At 32.9% G+C, this 19,861-nt stretch overlaps 1 protein-coding gene across 1 annotated transcript in view; it reads right to left on the minus strand.

Annotated features, from left to right (window-relative positions):
- Positions 1-167: 167 nt before the first annotated feature.
- Positions 168-19,861, minus strand: part of LOC113515697 (aminopeptidase N-like) — a 29,170-nt gene continuing 9,476 nt past the window's right edge. The window contains exons 3-16 of the mRNA XM_026899969.3: positions 19,107-19,265; positions 18,245-18,580; positions 17,651-17,834; positions 16,628-16,781; positions 13,370-13,451; positions 12,928-13,111; positions 11,436-11,631; positions 8,984-9,129; positions 7,265-7,399; positions 6,594-6,765; positions 5,294-5,468; positions 3,507-3,653; positions 2,191-2,269; positions 168-1,170 (exon numbers count right to left, since the gene is read on the minus strand). Coding sequence (XP_026755770.2) covers positions 952-1,170; positions 2,191-2,269; positions 3,507-3,653; positions 5,294-5,468; positions 6,594-6,765; positions 7,265-7,399; positions 8,984-9,129; positions 11,436-11,631; positions 12,928-13,111; positions 13,370-13,451; positions 16,628-16,781; positions 17,651-17,834; positions 18,245-18,580; positions 19,107-19,265 — 2,368 coding nt within the window. The 3' untranslated portion in view covers positions 168-951. The remainder of the gene's footprint in view (positions 1,171-2,190; positions 2,270-3,506; positions 3,654-5,293; positions 5,469-6,593; positions 6,766-7,264; positions 7,400-8,983; positions 9,130-11,435; positions 11,632-12,927; positions 13,112-13,369; positions 13,452-16,627; positions 16,782-17,650; positions 17,835-18,244; positions 18,581-19,106; positions 19,266-19,861) is intronic.

Below are 19,861 nucleotides of genomic sequence, written 5' to 3' on the forward strand. Positions count from 1 at the left end.
ATTAGACTTGTTACTCTCAATATTTAAATTCAAACTGTACAAACGTCAAAAATATAATTTAATATCAGAATATATGTGAGCTAGAACCGATTTATAACTGTTTTTGATAATTTAAAAGTAAAAAAAAAAAGGTTTATATAGGTAAATAAAATAAAAAAACATTTCAATTAAACTATATCACATTTTATTTATATCCATCACAACTTTTTACCAAACTTTCTTATATAAAATAAAAATAATAATAATTTATTATTTACAATAATAGATTTAAGCTGATAACGAATCTTCAATTATTTATATACAATCAAAACACGTATTTAATAAATAATATTTATGTATATAGGGTGAAGTCCAAATCGTTAGCATTTTTTTACAAATGCCATATTACCAGCGAAACTGATTATTTTATTTATTTATTTACAGAGTTACATTATTACTGATTCAATTCGATTTCACCCTGTATAATAAATAAATTAAATATAACGATAATGAACTATTTTATTGACACGAGTACAAGTACTAGTATATATTATACTTTGTTGCAAACATTATAATCGGAATAATTTAAGTGTATTTCTTATTAGGCATACTCGCAAAAAGGCGACTTAAGATTAAAGGTACCAGATGGTTTTGAATTTAGTCAATCATTCTCGACAAGAAACCTAAGTTAATCTATTTATTATTTTTGCAATAAAACATAATAAACAATTGTCTATTTTAATAGAATTTAATGAAAAAAATATCGAAGTATTGTTAAAATGATTACAGATATTATCTCTAAATGAAGTAACAAATCGAAACATTTAATCGATCGATCGATCGATTTTTCATTTACATTTATTACAATTGGATATCAACAGACAATTTTATAGTGAAATTATTATTTGTTTACATTTTTCACAAACTCTATTACAATAGATCTACTTCAATAGTTACAAATTAAGTGTTAAATTAGAATAAAATGGCTAAAACAACTAAAAGCATCATAACTACGTTGGACGTAAATATGACAGCACTATTTCCATAATTATCGTCTAACCATAAATTGACACTTGGCAAGTTATCTTCAGACCAAGCTATCGAAGCACCGATATTTTCCTTGATGGCCGCCACCGAAGCACGTTCGCCAGCGGAGAAGATGTGGTCATAACGTGACTCGAAGGTCTGTATCTGAGATAAAAAATAAAGTATAATTATTTTTCACAAAAAAGAAGAGACTTTAATCGTGAACTAAGGAATTTATCTTTAATTAAAGGTCAGATAATCTTTACTAATATTATAAAAGTGAAAGTGTGTTTGTTTGTTACCTTAATGGCTTAATCAATGACAATATACTATATGGGACGGAGAAGGAGATAGCTTGCTTTTTTTCCCGGTTAGTAAATATCCCGGTTACGGGAACGAAGTCGCAAGTAACAGCTAAGGTTTCGATAAACGACTAGAAATTGCGTGTATTTAGTTTTAATGGAATTTTGTTTTTATAACACAGAGAGCAAACGACCATGCAACTCGCCTAATGGTAAGTGCCTACCCCCACCCATGAGCACTAACGATCAGAGAAACTGCAGGAATGCTACCGATCTTTCAAAATGGAATATGTTTTTTTCTTGAAATTTACGATGTCGTATCAGGTCGGAAACGCTGCCCCTTAGAAGCTGCGACTATTGCTAGAAGTTGATTTCAAAGGTTATACGAGGAAGAAAGTGCATTGAAAAATGCAAGGTGGAAAAGCGTTAGTCATCCAGATCATGAAGATATAGTAACATTCTTTAATTTGTGGCATATTGTACGATAGTAAAAACAAAATTAATGAGAAGGTAGCTAAATTTATTGAAATGATCCCAGGACAGATAAAAGAAACACTAGGTGTCATGTCGTATACAGAAGTCAAGGATATGGCCTGGGACAGAGCTGGCTGGAAGAAGATGCATGAATTATTTGCACCGATGAGAGGAAACTCTTAAATGAAAAGAATAAAGAAAATCCCAGAAATGCACTTTAAATGAAAATAGTAACAGAGAAACATTTTATCAATTAATTTTGATTTTATTTATTAAATCATCGTGTAAATACATACAAAAAATTAAGAATTTTTAGTACCACTTAAATCTCTTGGACTTGTGTGTGGCACTTCACATATCATTCTCAAATATAAATTATTGACAAATCGATTTATTAAAAATAACTTACCTTGCTCAAATGTTCTGCAGATATTAACCTTCTGGAGAAGGCATTCAGGATATTAGTAGTTCCACTGAGCTCTTGTACTCTGTAAAAATATTGTATTATAACTAAATTATATGTTTATCTTATTTAAATGATAAAACTGTTACTAAACATGGGAGATATTTAAGAAAATTATACAAGGGGCTTTAAAAAGAACAATAAACTCTGCTACAAGAAATTTCTTATTTGAGATATGCTCGCATTTGTACATTATATTTATATTAAAATTTTCTTATCAATACGTTTGTGTATAATAAAGAATCAATAAAAAATAAATAAATAAAATAATTTTTTATACATTTTCTACGTCCGTCTGTACATTTATTACGGAATAACGCTAAAAGTGGTACACCCAAAGTGAATGCCATTTACACAGCTGTTTTCTTGAAGATTCGGCTTTAAATATAAATTATAAGTCACTAATTATCTATCTCTTCACGCCATTTAGAAGTGATTTATTAATATGCGTACTTCTAAAATTCACCTATATGAAGTTGCGGGTAAAAGCTATTTCTATTTCTAACAACATTATTAGTGTAAAAATCTCTGAAGACATTTGGATGTTTGTATATACTCAAAAATCCTATAGCGACATTCGCATCCAATATAACAATGCGTTCAAGGTGTTGATGAGGTTACCACGATTCTATAGAGCGTATCCAGGATGTTTTCAGAGCATCGTGTAGATTGTTTTTACGCCACGATTCAGAAAAGGTGCGCAATCCTGATACGCAGCCTACATGCCAGTGCCAACAGCGTCTTGAATATGATGACAAGCAGGCTAGACTGTGTGTACGTTAATCACTGCCGGGCAATTTCCAATGGAATTGTACAGCGCTGATTACTATTACTATGTAAATATACTCTGTGTATATCTGTGTGTGAATTTACTAACGTTATCCATAAGAACATAGTTATCCTTTTTTCTCAGTATTAGCTGGTACATACGTTACTATGCTATCGTATACTATACTTATGGGTCGTAACCTAGTGTAGTGTGTGTGTGCGTGCGTGCGAGCGTGCGTGCGTGCGTGCGTGCGTGCGTGCGTGCGTGCGTGCGTGCGTGCGTGTGTGTTTGTGTGCATGTGTGTTTGTGGGCGTGTGTGTTTGTATGCGTGTGTGTTTGTGTGTGATGTATATATATACCTATATTCTATGTAATTGTGGTGCTATGGGAGGCTATTCCATTTTCGTCTAAAGTATTATTATTGTTATACACAGATTCGTGTGAACAAACTGCCAGGAAACATTTAATAGCAAATGAAGTTGCCGTCTCTCACCTAGGTTTAATCAGTTCGAAGTTTTCTATGACAAAGTCCAATGCTGCTTCAGTGTTTTCTGGGCTTGCGTTGATGACTGCAACAATCACGGTATGCTTGTCCTGCTCTCTGACCGGTGAGTCGTCATCGATGACTTGATTCAAATATCTGACAGAAAATAAATTAAGTTACAATCGAGAACGGAATATCTTTTATATTTTGGGTATTTAAAGATTCAATCAAAATTATCTAGTATATCACAGAAAAAAAAACAACACTGGGGGCAAACGAGCATGCGTTTTCAATCGTAGTAAAACCAGTTGCATTTTGATTTAAAAAAATATGCTCTTTTCTTGAAGGTTATTTTGATGATTCGGAAATTCTTTTGATAGATTCCAAAAGAAATTCTATGAAAATTATCTGAAAGTATATTCTTACAGAAAAACCGGTCATGTGTATAATTAATACACATGACCGGTTACGAAACTTCGTCTTCAGGCGTATTTATAAAAAATTAAGCAAATATAAGTAGGTGCTTCCAAAAATCTTAATTAATAATAAATTTATTGATAGCTAAGTAATGGAAAGACGAGATGAAGCCATGTATTTTGCAAGGGATTTTAAAAAACTTTTTCTTTATTTAAAAATCTTCCAAATGGAGTAGGTTTTCAATTTCAACTTTTTTTTGTATATTTTATGATTATGTATTTAATTTAAGAGTCAAGTTTTATAATTCTTTTTGCAATTAACAGAATTTGCTCCTGTATTAGTTTTGAGTTGTTTGAAGCGGAGTAAACTGCAGTTGACACAAAACAAAATATAGACGTAATTGCTTGTTCTAAATTCAAATATTTCAAATTAATGAACTTTAAAGTTTAATTGATAGTATACTAGTAGTATTTTTTTTTATACAACTTAGAATGGCAAACAAGCTGACGGTCCACCTGATGGAAAGTGGTAACCGTCGCATATAGACATGAGCAGTACCATGGACATAACAGAGTATACTGTTTCGCACATGATACCCCCCATGCGTTGCCATTCCTGAGGACTCAGATGTTATTCCTCTGTACCCAGTAGATTCACGCCATATCCCACCCTTCAAACCGAAACACAGCCATACAAACACAGCTGCTTCACGATTGAAACACGAATGGGACAGAGGTACCCAAGCCATCGACTTTTGTACAAAGTCTCCCTCTGGTATATATATATATATATATATATATATATACCAGATCTCAAAATATTAATTAGATTTTCAACGCATACCTTTCTTATTTATATTATTTATATTATATTATATTTATTTATTTAAATGTATTATGTCTAAAATTACATGGCCATTAAAAAGGCCGTGCATGATCGATTAACACCATGCACATTTGCCATTCAAGTAAGTTATATATATAAACTAAATAAATTATATATATATATATACACTATATACATAATGATAATAATAAGAAAGGTATGCGTTGAAAATCTAATTAATATTTTGAGAATCTAAAAACTTAAAGATTTCTTATAAAACATAGAATAGCAGGCAAGCTAACGGTCCACTTGATGGAATGTGATAACTGTTATCTATAGATATGAATAACATCGGAGACGTTACAAGGAAATAAGATGTTAGTTATGACTCAGGTGTTAATCCTCCATACCCTGTAATTTCACTGTCAAAGGGTGGAACCCTTTAAATCAAAACATCCGCACAAACATAACTTGATGAAAGAAATATGAATGGGAAGAAGTTATACAAACATTTTATAGTAAAATGGGTTTATTATAAAAAAAAAAAAACTTACTCTGTCCGAGCTTCTTCGTTTGAAGTGCATCCAAGGGCGTTCAACAGAATAGACTGGAAGGTAGAATCGGTGCTTGCCACGTACAGACTCCAGAGGTAATCGAAGTTGTCTCTATCACCACCGCGAAGACTGGCGCAGAAAACCAAGTTCTGGATGTCAGGGTTGATGGATTGAGCTGCAGAATAATATGTTGTTTGGTACATCTTAAAATTGTAAATATATGATGTCTTCTTACTAATGCTGTAGGAAATAATTATGAAAAAATTATACGAGGGGTCCTTAATAAGACCAATAGAGACTAAAACAATATTTTTTAAAATTTTGTCTAGCTATATGTTTGTCAATTTAGATCCAGTTTTCCTGTTGTGTTTTCCTGCAAATCTAAAATAAAAACTGATATAAAATATGTTTTCATATGTCATCTAGGAATGCCAAACATAGAAATGCAAAACGGCCACACAGCAGTCTATTGTGGAATGCTCTCGCTCAGCGGTGAACAGAAGTAGATGGAGACATATTGCGAGGACCTCAATCGCGAAGGAGAGCCTCATCGACGACCCACTGTCATTGTGAAAACCACGACCACACTATCAAGAGTGTACGACTGAAGAGAAAGAGAGAGAGAGAGATCCAGAAATGGTATATTTCATTACTTTTTCTGTTTCTAAAAACATGCGTGTGAAGTAGTGGGTAAAAAGTCGCGTGTTACAATCTTTGTACACGCTATTCTCAAAAAATATTCTTTTTTATTTTTTTATGCAACTTTGTGTAGCAAACAAGCTGACGACCCACCTGATAGAAAGTAATAATTGTCGCCTATAGACCTAGAAACCTGAATATACTCCTTTTCAAGAACCCCGTACCATGTAGTCTTTACAAGAAACTTCGATTGTTCGGAGGAATTATTCGGTTCGAACATTTAGGTTCAAGCGTGTAAAGATAAATTCCCCGACTATGACGAGCGGTGCGATAATAAAAGGTGCCTGTGAGTATCATTTCAAACATTTATAAATATAATACATATTTACAAATGCTTACTCCAACTTTAAAAGATAGGATTGTTTTATCCCGGTAAGAATAAATGGACTCGATAGATGGTAATGAGGGATAAAATGTAGATTGCCGGGTCAACCAGTTTAGATTTCTTTTACAAATTATGAGATACTGTTAATAAATTCTGTATTGTTCTGTATTAATTGGTATATATTTTTTCTGTAATACATGGATAGTAGAAGAGTCCAACAAAGTGCAATAAGAGCAATTATAATAAAGTACTTTATCAAAATGTAAAAATGATTACTTTTCGATTGTTCCAACAGATCGGAGGCTTTGTTCAAGCAATCCACATTCCCGTATCTGCAGTTGATATCAAGCACGATGTTCCTGTGGTATGCTGTCACGTGTTCTTCATCAGACGACGCTATGAATCCAAGTTCATTGTAAAGCGGCTCCGTTATGTTGAGCAAGTAACTCTGTGATAATAATAAAATATTTAAAAATAGTTGCAGAAAACAGAAAAAAATAACTAATTAGAGGCTAATCTCCTTATTTTTTTACATTACAAATGTGGCAAACAAGCATACAGTGTATCTGATGGTAAATTCGTCTATTACCATTAGAAGATGCTTTTATGAAGATGTGTATGTAGGTACTCGTATATATTTATATACAAGTACATACATATATAGGTGTGTGCGTGTGTGCGTGCGTGCTTGACTTGCGTGCGTGCGTGCGTGCGTGTGTACGTGCGTGCGTGCGCCCGTGCGTGCGTGCGTATATAAATAAAATCAAAATAACTATTTCTGTCAAAATTGAAGTTGATCGGTTGTTTTTTTTTTGTGGAGCAAAAATGGAACAAAATTCCCATGTTTCTAATTGCTTATGTTACTATATGTGTGTGTAATGTATATCTGTACTGTAATGTCGTATCAAGCAAATAACAATTTGTTCAGTTTGTAATCATAATCTTACCTTGTACAAGTTGTAGACCTCTGTGAAACTGAGTACTATGTCTAAATAACTGAAAGCTGCGTTAGCGGCTGCCCACGGGATGTAATCTTTTTCTTGTACCAAATATTTTGAAATTTCAAACGGATACAGGTAATTCTGAAAATTATTAATATTTTTTATTTAAAATACGTATACAAATAAGTATTCAATTAAAAATTCAATTCCAATATATTTTTTTCTATATAATATATCTATCTAGAGTTGCCTGAAAGAGATTGCTCTTAGCGATAAGGCCGATCATTGTTTGCTCAGTGTAATTTTTTCTTGTATTTGTTTATACTTATAATAAGTTTACTATTATAATCTTTAAAAAGAAACAATAAACAGCAAGTATCTATCTATTCCAATGTATATACTGTGTGGTCCTAGCATAGAATGAACGACTCCTTTCTTTCCCGTGGTTGTTCTAAAATATAACTAAGAGAATTTAATAGTCAAGGGATGGACAGCAGCATCCACTTAAAACACCACCAACCCATCAAATGGCAACTTGGCAGACGGGTCGCCAACTGCAGTTAGGTTAGCTGCAGTTGCCAATCCATCTGCCAAGGGTAGTAGAACCTCTCTTATAAGAAAGGCCATGTAACATATATATGATAATGATGATATTTTTTAATGAAACAATGATCAACAAGATGATGGTCTAGCTGACGTAAAATGGTCAATTTGATAGCTAAAATAGCTGAAATAGGCTTTATATTTTTATGAATAAAAAAAAAAAACAACATCGTTATATTTTTGACACTATTAAAGTGGAAAATAAGTATACGGTCAGCGTAGTATTGAATAGTTAGAATAGCTTACAGATAGAATATGACCTTATAGGAAAGTGAATATTTAAATATACTTACCGTAATATCCCAGCTGCTTAAAATATATTAAAAAAAATCAACTATAAAGTGATAACCCTGAATCATGTAATTTATTTATTAATTTCTTGTTATACAGAATATTCATATTATTCTAGTTTTATACTATTCTGACAGTATAAAATAAGATCGCTCTTAGCGATAAGGTCGCCCATTGTTTCCTCATTGTGATTATTTCTTGTAATTATTTATATTTATAATAAGTTCACTATTGTAATCTTTTGGAGGAAACAATAAAGAGTATCTATCTATCTATATAAAGAACTAACAGAAGCTAACTAACATTTGTATGTCCCAAAAGATTCTACAGCAGTTTGGGACGCAATGCTCTAACTAGATTTATCAATCTTGGAAGACTGGTTATTACAAAAAGCTTTTTGAAACTATACTTTTATTGCATAGTTTGTATGGAAAATTGAATAATTAATTTCCTATTACGACTTATGTTCATTGGAAATTGTTTAGTTTTGTTTCATTAATACACACTCAAAAACAGTTTAGTGTAATCATTCTGTTGCCGTATGGTCCCGGCATAGAATGGGCCATCCCTTCCTATCCCGTGGGTGTCGTAAGAGGTGACTAAGGAAACTTAATGGCCGAGGGATGAGCAGCAGCGTCCCTCTTAAAACACTGCCAAATTTAACTATAGTTGCTAACGCGCCTGCTAAACGTGGCAACTACTGGTAAAACTGCCCTTATGGGGAAGGCCTATGTTCAGCAGTGGACAGTTACCAGCCGATATAACGAAGCTGATACTCGTTAAGTTTTTTTTCTTTTTTGTTATATTTCCACATACTATAATAATACTTACAAGTCGTCCATTTCTTGCCAAATTGAACGAATCGTCGATGATCTGAGCTCGATTCAGCACATGAATCTGTAAGTATTCCGAGGACGAGTTCAGAACTCTAGCCAAAGCCTGCCAATTGGAAACGTCGTAGTTCACACGATAATAACCTGTGGAATACGAGAATTTTTACTAATATTATAAATGTGAAAATGAGTTTATTTGTTACTTCTTAGCACTTTAACGATCAAGGTGATTGATCGCTAAACAGAATTAGACAAGAAATACTAGATGGCGCTGGAATCAAGACTTGTGGTTTTCGCTAAAAATTACATAGAAGGAATGATAAAATAAAAACTGCAAATCATATTATTTCCTCCTTTCTTCTTATGCAAAAATAAGAAATAAAAAGAGAACGAAAGATACACCATCAGTTGCTATTTTTCTCAATTCATAGCAGGCTAGTGCATTGAAAATGTGTATGTAAAATTTTTGTTCATTTACATTACTAGATTACATATTCGACACAGTTTATGTAGAAAGTATGCAAGCAGGTTGTATCTGAATTTGGTAGGGTTATAGGCTGAGTTAAAAACAAGTGGCATACATATCTTGATGAATTTGACTACTACGAACTAGTTGAAAGGCAGATACGTTTTTAAATCCCTCTCTAACGCATTGCCAATATCATAAATACGAGTACAACGAGCAACACACTATGTGAATTATGCATTGCTATTCTATTCTGAAATCTTTGGGTAATTGTTTATTGTTTTTAATTAAAGATAATTTGAAAGTTTCTGAATTGGCGAGATGTTTTATTTCTTTTTTCTCAATATAACGATAATTTCTTTTTTATAAAAAAATCTTTTTTATATGAAAGAATATACTCACCGATTGGTCTCATATAAATTTTATCAATATCGATTTAACAGTTTAATTTTTAAATGAAAATATATATTTTCTTTTTGTTACAAGTATAATTTTTTTTTTGTGGGACACAATCTTTAATTTTGCCAGTCGATAAAAGGAAATGTCTATCTTAAATTATTTCCTGTTGTTATTTTTCAGACATCTTTTTATCTGCTTGTATTGATTACTTATCAGCTGATGTAAATATGTCTATTTTGTTATATTATTTCCTATGATATATTTATTATTTCCTGTTACGTTACTAAAGTGCATTCTATGTTAGAAATAATTTGTAACAATAATAATTGTCATTAGAGGCAGTAAAAAGGATGTTTTAAAAATTTTTGAAAAAAAAAGAATGCAGACTTCTAACGTTTAAGAATTTAATATATTTCCTTTTATAATTTTACGTTTATTTCCTGGCATAAAATAAATTCCCCATTGAACACTTGCAAGAACTAGAGCATATCTATAACCAATGTCAATCAAAAACATTGATATTTCATCATAATTTTTGTGTTGCAAGTGTTCAATTGGGAATTTATTTTATGCCAGGAAATAAACGTAAAATTATTGAACACTTGCAACACAAAAATCATGATAAAATATCAATGTTATTTTGTTTGACATTGGTTATAGATATGTTCTAGTTCTTGCAAGTGTTCAATTGGGAATTTATTTTATGCCAGGAAATAAACGTAAAATTATTGAACACTTGCAACACAAAAATCATGATAAAATATCAATGTTATTTTGATTGACATTAGTTATAGATATGTACGTATGAATCACATGTATGATCTCTAAGTAACTGTTAAATATATGGAATTTCCTGATTATGTTGATCCCGATCAGAAACACATATTTGATACTTATGTAATTTGACGAAATTACATAATTACATAAAAATTTAATGATTTATATATTTTACTTTTACACCAATATGACGTAAACAGAGAATTGCGAAATTTTCTGTAATGTTTTTGTAACCTCCAAATTTAGGAGAAACATTTTTGAATTGAAGAAATTTTGGTAATTTTTTTAACAGGTTTAGTAATTGTACATTGTACAGCGGGAAATAAATATAATAATATATACCAATATAGGTAGCAAAACACAAGATAAGAGAAAGAATAAAAACCGTAATATAGTTTCTTTCTGCGTTCGGACATAGCTAAATTTAGTATTGGGTAAAAATAAAAGGTTGCATCTGGAAACCCTAGTAAATTATTGTACCAATAATTTATTCGATATTTTATTTTCCAATAATCCTCGAAAAAAGTAGATTGTATTTATTATATTGAAAGGATCAGAATTTATAATTCACTATGATTTTGTTTCTTAATAAATTAAAATAGCAAACAAAGTATCAGCATAATTTTTTTATACCACAAAGGTGCCAAACGAGCATACAGCCCGTCTGATGGTAAACGTTCACTGTAGCCTATAGACACCTGCAATACTAGGAGTGTCACTTGCACATTGCCGATCCTGAAGACCGACCTTAATATATAATACCTTTTTTGAAGAACTCCACACTAATTTTAATAAATGATCAAATTACCTGTTTGTTGTTTGTTAATAATGTACCACTCAGCTTTCGAGAGTCCGGGTATATTAATGGACAAATGTGAGGATGTAACGGGATACCATTGCTGAGGTCTAGTATCAGAGAAGTCTACATCAGTGGACAATACCCAATTCAGTGGTACATGCCAACGCTCATTGGACCATTGACTTCTGTCTAATAGGAATCTTTCCTGAAATAAAACGGAAATATTACAATGGAATAAGAATAAGAATAAGAATATTTTTATTTCCTTGAACAAAATTAGCCTATGGTACAATATAGCTATGACCCCACACTAGGCAAAGCCTGTTTCGTGGAAGTCAAAGCAAGTAATTTTACAGTTATGGTGCGGCGAACATGGTTAATCTATATAATGTTTCATGTGAGTTTGGGTGCGCGTGTGCGTGTGCGTGTACGTGTGCGTGTGCGTGTACGTGTGCGTGTGCGTGTACGTGTGCGTGTGCGTGTGCGTGTGCGTGTGCGTGTGCGTGTGCGTGTGCGTGTGCGTGTGCGTGTGTGTGTGTGTGTGGGTGACAATGGTGCTTTGCATATCTATATTTAGACCATACCATAATCATATAAATCTTCTTAGTCGTACTCCTTCCTTTACCATATGTGTCGTAAAAGGCTACTAAGAGAATTTAATTGTCGAGGGTTGGGTAGCACCGTCACTCTTAAAAATCACCAAAACTTAACTGTGATTTTCAACCCGCCTGTCAAGCGAGCAACTACTGGAAACCCCCTGCCCCCCTTTATGGAGGAGACCTGTGTTCTGTGTGTGTATGTCATAATGGACAGTTAACGGTTGACAGTAATAAAGAAATAACAGTAAGATTTTAACTTAGAAAAAATAGGCAATACAATAGGTGAGCTTAATCCTATAATTTTTTTTAGCAAACCGAAATCCTATCTACTTCTATCAGTAAAGCGGTTGTGTTTGCATGGTTGTGTTTCGGTTTGAAGGGTGGGATATGGCGTGAATTTACAGAGTACAGAGGAATAACATCTGAGTCCTCAGTAATGGCAACGCATGGGGGGTATCTTAAGCGAAACAGTATACTCTGTTATGTCCATGGTACTCTCATGCCTATAGGCGACTAAAGTGTTCGGCAACTAGCTATTGTGAATACAATGTGGAAGAGGGTTCCACAGTCTAACAGCTTATACTGTGAAGTATCCATTATAACCTACAGAACTATGAAATGGGGTTTTAAGGAGAAAAAGGAGTTCTTGAGTGAAACTTCAAAGTTTCACTAGGCATTATACCTATGACAATTGTTCGGAATTAGCACCAGATACCGGTATCAGAAACGCGTTGGATAAAATTAAGATCGAATGAATATTTTTCCATCCTCCAATAAGAGATGACACTTACAGAAGAGAAATGAGGCTACGTAGAGAGCAATGCTTGACCATTGTCCTCTTATGTTATACATAAATAAAGTCTAGATATCGACACGTAGTCAGACAAAAAAATAAAACATACTTGGTCAAGAGACAAAGAGTTAGCGGCTGGCGCGGATCTCCTGACGTTGATGACCGGGAATCCACCTTGTGTGGTCCATCTGTCTAATACTGCCGCCACCGTGTACGGTATTGAATGATTAGATTCATTCAAAGCTTCCTGGAGAGCCGCGAACAAGTCGCCGGGAACGACTGCCTTTCGTGAACTGAAAATAAAATTATTGTAAAGTATACAATAAGGGAACTTAGTGGTTGAGGTATGGGCAGCAGCGTCTTTAAACATCTCCAAAACCCAACTGCGGTTGCCAATCTGTCTGTCAAGCGTGGCAACTACTGGCAAAACCCTCCAACAGAGCAAGGCCTATGTTTAGCAATGGCTGATATGATATGGTATATAATGGTTATAACATATACTATACTATATACTATGCCATATTATATTTAAGATTAAAAATTACACTTACTTAGCTCTCAAATATTTCACAATGCCCTGTCGGAATACTTCAGGGGTAAGGAAGTGTTGTGTCATGCGAATAACGGAGCCAGCTGTAACAAAATAACTTGAATATAATATCTATTATTAATATAATATATATTTTTAATACACACACGCTCAAAAACAGTCTAATGTAGTCATAAATGACTCACCAGCAATAAAATGTTTAGTCCCCTGTTTAGCACTTCTACTGCCCACTACTTCCTATGTCACTGTGCTAGGTTGACAGGAAGAAATCTTTTTTAGAGATAAGTTTATTACCATAAGTTTAGTGCCATAGTTTTTGCATGATATCAGATCAAACAGATATGTAGACGGATTTTTTTATTATTGTTTTAGCTTCTGTTTCTCCTGTTAAAACACCTTACATCAATTTAAGTAAGTTTTGCAATATCTTTGTTAATTAGTTCAGAACAAACCTTAATGATTCTTTTTGAAATCTTAAAAATTTACTCATATATTATAAATAAGACTATAATAATATAATATATGGGACATCATTGTTGTTGTTTTAGTATTATTAAAATGAATTTATTTTTCAACCGTCTTAAAAAAGGAGGATTTATATATATTCTTTATTGCACTTGTAAATTACATTGTTAATGCATTTATAAATATTGTGAGCAAGGGTGGACTTATCTCTGACAGAGATCTCTTTCAGTCAACCCAATACAATTAGAAAGCATGTTGTTAGCGGGTAGCTGAAGTACAACAACTATTAATATTTAGAGTACATAGACAAAAATATAGTTAAATAAAATATTAAGATATATAATAAAATATTACATAAATACATATACTATATATAAATATAATACCTACCTACTTATACAATAAATGTTAAAATAAATTAATATACTACCTACAATAGAAATTTTGTTGAATGATTTTAAGGTTTTACAGTCTTAAAGAAATTCTAAACTCAGTTGTATTTTTTATGTTTATTGCCCTATAACTGCGTCACTTATAAATTAATTTAGTAAATTCTCTTTTTTTTTTACTACTTTTAGGTTAGTCCAATAGAAATTTGATCAAAATCAGTATATTACTAGATATAAATTTTAAATCAAACAAATTGTAACAACGAAATTGATGTTGTTTAATGATTATTTAATTAAATAATTTAAGAGTTTGTTCCTTTATAATAATGTATAATTAAAAAATTCTTATTTAATTCTAGAAGCTTCATTTCAATTGTTAACTTAAGCCTTCCTAATGAGAGGAGTTTTGCCAGTCGTTACCACGCTTGGCATGCGGATTGGTAACCCCAGTTAGGCTTTGGTGATGTTTTAAGAGGGACGCTGCATCCCTCTACCATTATGTTCCTTTAGTCGGTTCTTACCACACCCACAGGACAAAGAGGTAGCCTACTCTATGCCGGGATCACACGGACAAATAGAAAAACTTACTCCTGGCTTTTTTATTATTTTCGTCGTAACTGAAGTAGTTGATCCTGTGGTCCCGACAAAGAATCCCAGGCTACCCCTTCTGTTCCGTAAGTGTTGTAAGAGAGACTAGGGGAGGGCGAGGGATGGGCAGCAGCATCCCTCTTAAAACATCTCCAAAGCCTAACTGCGGTTGCCAATCCACTTACTAAATATGGCAGCTACTAGCAAAGCCTTCCTAGGAAGTTTAAGTTCAGCAGTGGACAGTTAAAGACTGATAGGATGATGAAGTAGTTTGTTATTGGAAAATTCTCCAATTTTTTTTTATACAACTTAGAATAGCAAACAAGCTGACGGTCCACCTGATGGAAAGTGGTAACCGTCGCCTATGGACATGAGCAGTACCATGGACACAACAGAGTATACTGTTTCGCCCATGATACCCCCATGCGTAGCCATTCCTGAGGACTCAGGTATTATTCCTCTGTACCCAGTAAATTCACGCCATATCCCACCCTTCAAACCGAAACACAGCCATGCAAACACAGCTGCTCATGGTTGAAACACGAATGGGACAGAGGTACCCAAGCAATCGACTTTTGTACAAAGTCTCCCTCTGGTATTATTTATATTATGATTAATTATATTAATCATAATGATTAAGTATATTATGATTCATCAATACTTTATCATACATAAATTATGACAAATAGCAATGAAATGTATTAGTGATATCATGGTACATTCACGTTCATCGCACAAGGGCGACAGGTATTGTCGATTTCGCAATAGATATAGTCGTATATTGATATTTGAATCATGTTCTACTGATAATAATATATAAAACACTCTTGATGTTATCAATTGGGTAGTATCCAATTGCGTTCATCTCAATAGATGAAATATTATAATAGATTGTGTGCAGTACATTCTTCAACATAGAGTGTGTCTTAAATATACATAATGTTGACAGAGATTTAAAAGAGTAACTTGAATTCCTTGCGGGTTCTTCTCAGCAGATGACAACATTCCGAACCCTGTAGTAGATTTGTTAAAAATGGCGATTCAAAATAGCTTGTAAACGAGTTTATTTGTATAAATATAACTTGAATTTTAACACTATTTGTATATGTATTTATATATTAAGCATTTTTTGTTTAAAAATTAATTGATTAAGAATAGTAACATTATAATATATTGTATAAAAAATTGCAATAGTAAAGAATGAATATTTATTAAGAATTATATATCTTTTACAAAATTATTATTACATATATGAATTATTCAATATATGTAAATAATATAGTCTATTTATAAATAATACGTAAGTATGTTCTTTCAGATAAAACAATATAATTTTCCAAATCGGTTTAAAACTAACGGAGTTATAAGGTTAAAACTTAAAAAAAAATACAACCGAACTGAGAACTTTCTTCTTTTTTAAGTCGGTAGATAATATTATAGATAGATAGATAGATACTCTTTATTGTTTCCTCCAAAAAATTACAATTGGTTTTTTGGACAACAACAAATTTGAATAAATATTTATTTTTCATTTATTTATTTATTCATTAGTACAAATATGTGTACATGGGGGACTTAATGCTAAAAGCATTCTCTCCCAGTCAACCATAGGGAAGTGTCATACTCGAATGCGGTACTAGTAATTATTGATATACATACATACTAAAATTACATATATAAACGAATAAATATATATATGAATAACAAATATACTTACACATATATGATATATACTATATTATACATGAATTTGGGAATAATATAAAGCACTTATAAATATTAATAGGATATTATTTATTCAGAATATAAATACATACATTTCTGGTAAGCGACGGCGTTGAATGTTCCCAATATCTCTGATGGGCTGCGGACTGTATGGGTCATCGGGTTAACGCTCAATACAGCGTCAGACTGGAACACGTTCTGCATAGATATCACGAACTGGTCCATCATACGCCATTCTGGTAGTACCTGTAATAATAACAATATATTAGGCAACTTCACAACTGCTTCACGATTGAAACACGAATGGGACAGAGGTGCCCAAGCAATCGACTTTTGTACAAAGTCTTCCTCTGATAATTTTAATGTTAAACACATTTTTATGTTTACCTCATAACTCCGTCAAAAATAAACCGATATAGAAAGTTCTTTTTTTATCTAAAAGAAAATAAATTACCAAATTGATTCCATAGAAGTTTTGTCAAAATCATTTCAATAGTTTAGTTTTTAAATCAAAATAATTAGTTTAGTCACAATTAAAGTCGATGTTTATTTATTTATTTATTTATTTATTTTTTGGAAAACGAACAGCTGAATTACGGTCAATACATAATCAAATTTATATCTATATTAAGCCATGAATCGTTTTCACATTTGCGTAATGACAATGATCGGTTTTTATATATGCAAAATACATATATACACATACATACATACACATATACATATATATATATATATATATATATATACATATACACATATACATACACATACACATACACACGCATACATACACACATCTATAATAATTAAAAAGATATAAATTTTGATGAGACATCTTTTAGCTTGATATATAATAACTAAACAAAAGCAATATAAAGCAAAACAACATTACTAAAATAGTCAATTAGGTGCAGCAGGGCGAGAACCAAAGAATGATTCTGCTACCTGCAATTTAATTGCATGCGGTTTTGTGTGTTTATTGTTGAACAAAATCTTAAATTCTTCAAATTTTATTAATTAAATGCTATTATTTCTATCTATCGTAAATTCACTCCTTGTAAAGAATCAAGGGTGCTTACAACATCCAATTATTATGTTTAATTATTACTTACAAAGTCGGTGCCTAAACTCTCAAACAAGTTAGCGAAGCCTTCGTTTAGCCACGTGTAAGTCCAATTAACAGGACTGACTTCGTTTCCGAACCACATGTGGGCGTTCTCATGGGATATGATCCTGCCAATGCCCTGTTTTGTGGCGGTTGTAGTGACTCCCTCTGTTACCAGGAGAGCTACTTCCCTGTAATAATTAAAACGATTATCTTTTTTCAAATGTTTGTTGTAATCCAAGGAATATATGAAATGAAAAGATTATGTTAACTACATTCTATGGAGACATAGTATGTTAACCCTTAGGAATGGCAATAGTCGTGACTCATCTAAGCTCAAAAAGACATTCAAAAATATCTCACTCACGAAGGATAAGGAGAAAACAAACTAAAGACAAAAATAAATAATGATAATAAGTGCTACACAATCAAACCAATCACCTGATCCTCAGGATCAGGATCCATAGGATACCCTGAGTTATAAGGAACCAGGTAATAAAACAGAACACCCAGCCCTGAGCTGGTTTAGAAAAGATCTTTTAAGAAATTGACATATAAATAAACCAATTTACCTAAATATTAAATATATCATACAACATACCTATACAGTACCAGTCCCCAATTTTCCATAGCCCCGGCCGTGAAATCGGGTATCGCTGCTTTGTCCAGTTTTGGGAATGCGAATGGAAAGTCGGTGTAATTCTCAAAAGCGACCATATTCTTCTGTCCGTAGTCCAGAGCAAATTCCGACGCGTTCTGTGTTCCTGGTCTTGAATATACGCGGAATGGTATGTTGTAGATGGCATCGTTATTAAGGTTTCCATTGCTATCAACATTGCCAATATGTTCAAATTCGGACACGACGTATGCAAGCAGATAAGTCGACATTGGCAGAGTGTCGGCGAATTCATATTTTACATATCCTGGTACGTTTGGTCTGAAATAAAAAAAAAATAACAAGTAGAGAATACAAAATTACATTAGAATGGCATGCCGTGTAGCTCCGGCATAGAATACACCACTCCTTCCTTTTCTCGTGGTTGTCGTAAGAAGCGGTTAAGGCACCTTAATTGTCGAGGGATGGGCAGCAGCGTCCTTCTTAAAACATCACCACTGCCAACACCAACACCAACTGTGATTGCCAATCTGCCCTGCCAAGCGTGGCAACTACTAGCAATATAACATACCATATGCATACGCAGCAACTGCAGTTGGGCCTTAAAAATCTTTTAGGAGGGACGCTGCTGGCCATCCCTCGTCCACTAAGTTCCCTTAATCGCTTCTTACGACACCCACGAGCAAAGGAAAGGGTGGTCAATTCTATGCCGGAACCATACAGTATGTCATTCCGTTAACGTATTATAAAATTGTTCTATGGTTTTTGGTGAGTGCATTGGTAAATCTGTAAAGCTCACCAAATATATGTATATATATTATAAATAAATAAATATAAATAAACTTACTGCCTCGTTATATCCCCAATTGGAGTGTTTGATAGTACAACGGGGTATTCAGAGGGAGCATAGATGGTAGTCCTGAAAACAGCTTTGTACCCAGGCTCGTCGTAGCAAGGGAACGCACGACGCGCAAACGTCGGCTGCATTTGAGTGGTCACAAGTTTTCTGAAACAAGACAGCAGAGACTTTTGCATTCAAGTCGTTTGCATGGATACCTCTATGTACTCTCGAGTTTTTGTCACGAAGCAGCTAGGCTTATATGGCTGTGATTCGGTTTGAAGAGTGAGATATACCAGTGAAATTATCAGATCCGTAGGCTTAAATCTTCTTTGTATGATTTTTTTATTGGTGAAATAAGTCAAGGTGATATAATTCATGTTCAAAATTAAAGGAATAATGGTTAAAAAAATAAATTTGACAGCTATGTTTTTTTTCCTGCAATGGACATTAAAAAGGTATCCAGACACGATTAACTTAAAATGAACTTGGTCTTTTATATAATTTTTGGGCATTCAATGTTATGTTAGAAATTTTCACCATTATGCAAAGAAGGGTTAACACATCCCTAGTCCTCAGGACTAGCGATGGGTAATATACAACAATATCTATATATTTTAGTCACAAAATCTATATACGTGTCCAATAACTAATATATTAAAAGTATGTTACCCAAAAAATAATATTGGATAACAGACTTTTAACATATTCGAAAATAGATATCCGACCATTCCGACCGACATGAGAGTGATGAGCTTCTTTCC

Source organism: Galleria mellonella, unplaced genomic scaffold (assembly GCF_026898425.1).
Source record: "Galleria mellonella isolate WM207_F2 unplaced genomic scaffold, CSIRO_AGI_GalMel_v1 utg37, whole genome shotgun sequence".
Taxonomy (NCBI): domain Eukaryota; kingdom Metazoa; phylum Arthropoda; class Insecta; order Lepidoptera; family Pyralidae; genus Galleria; species Galleria mellonella.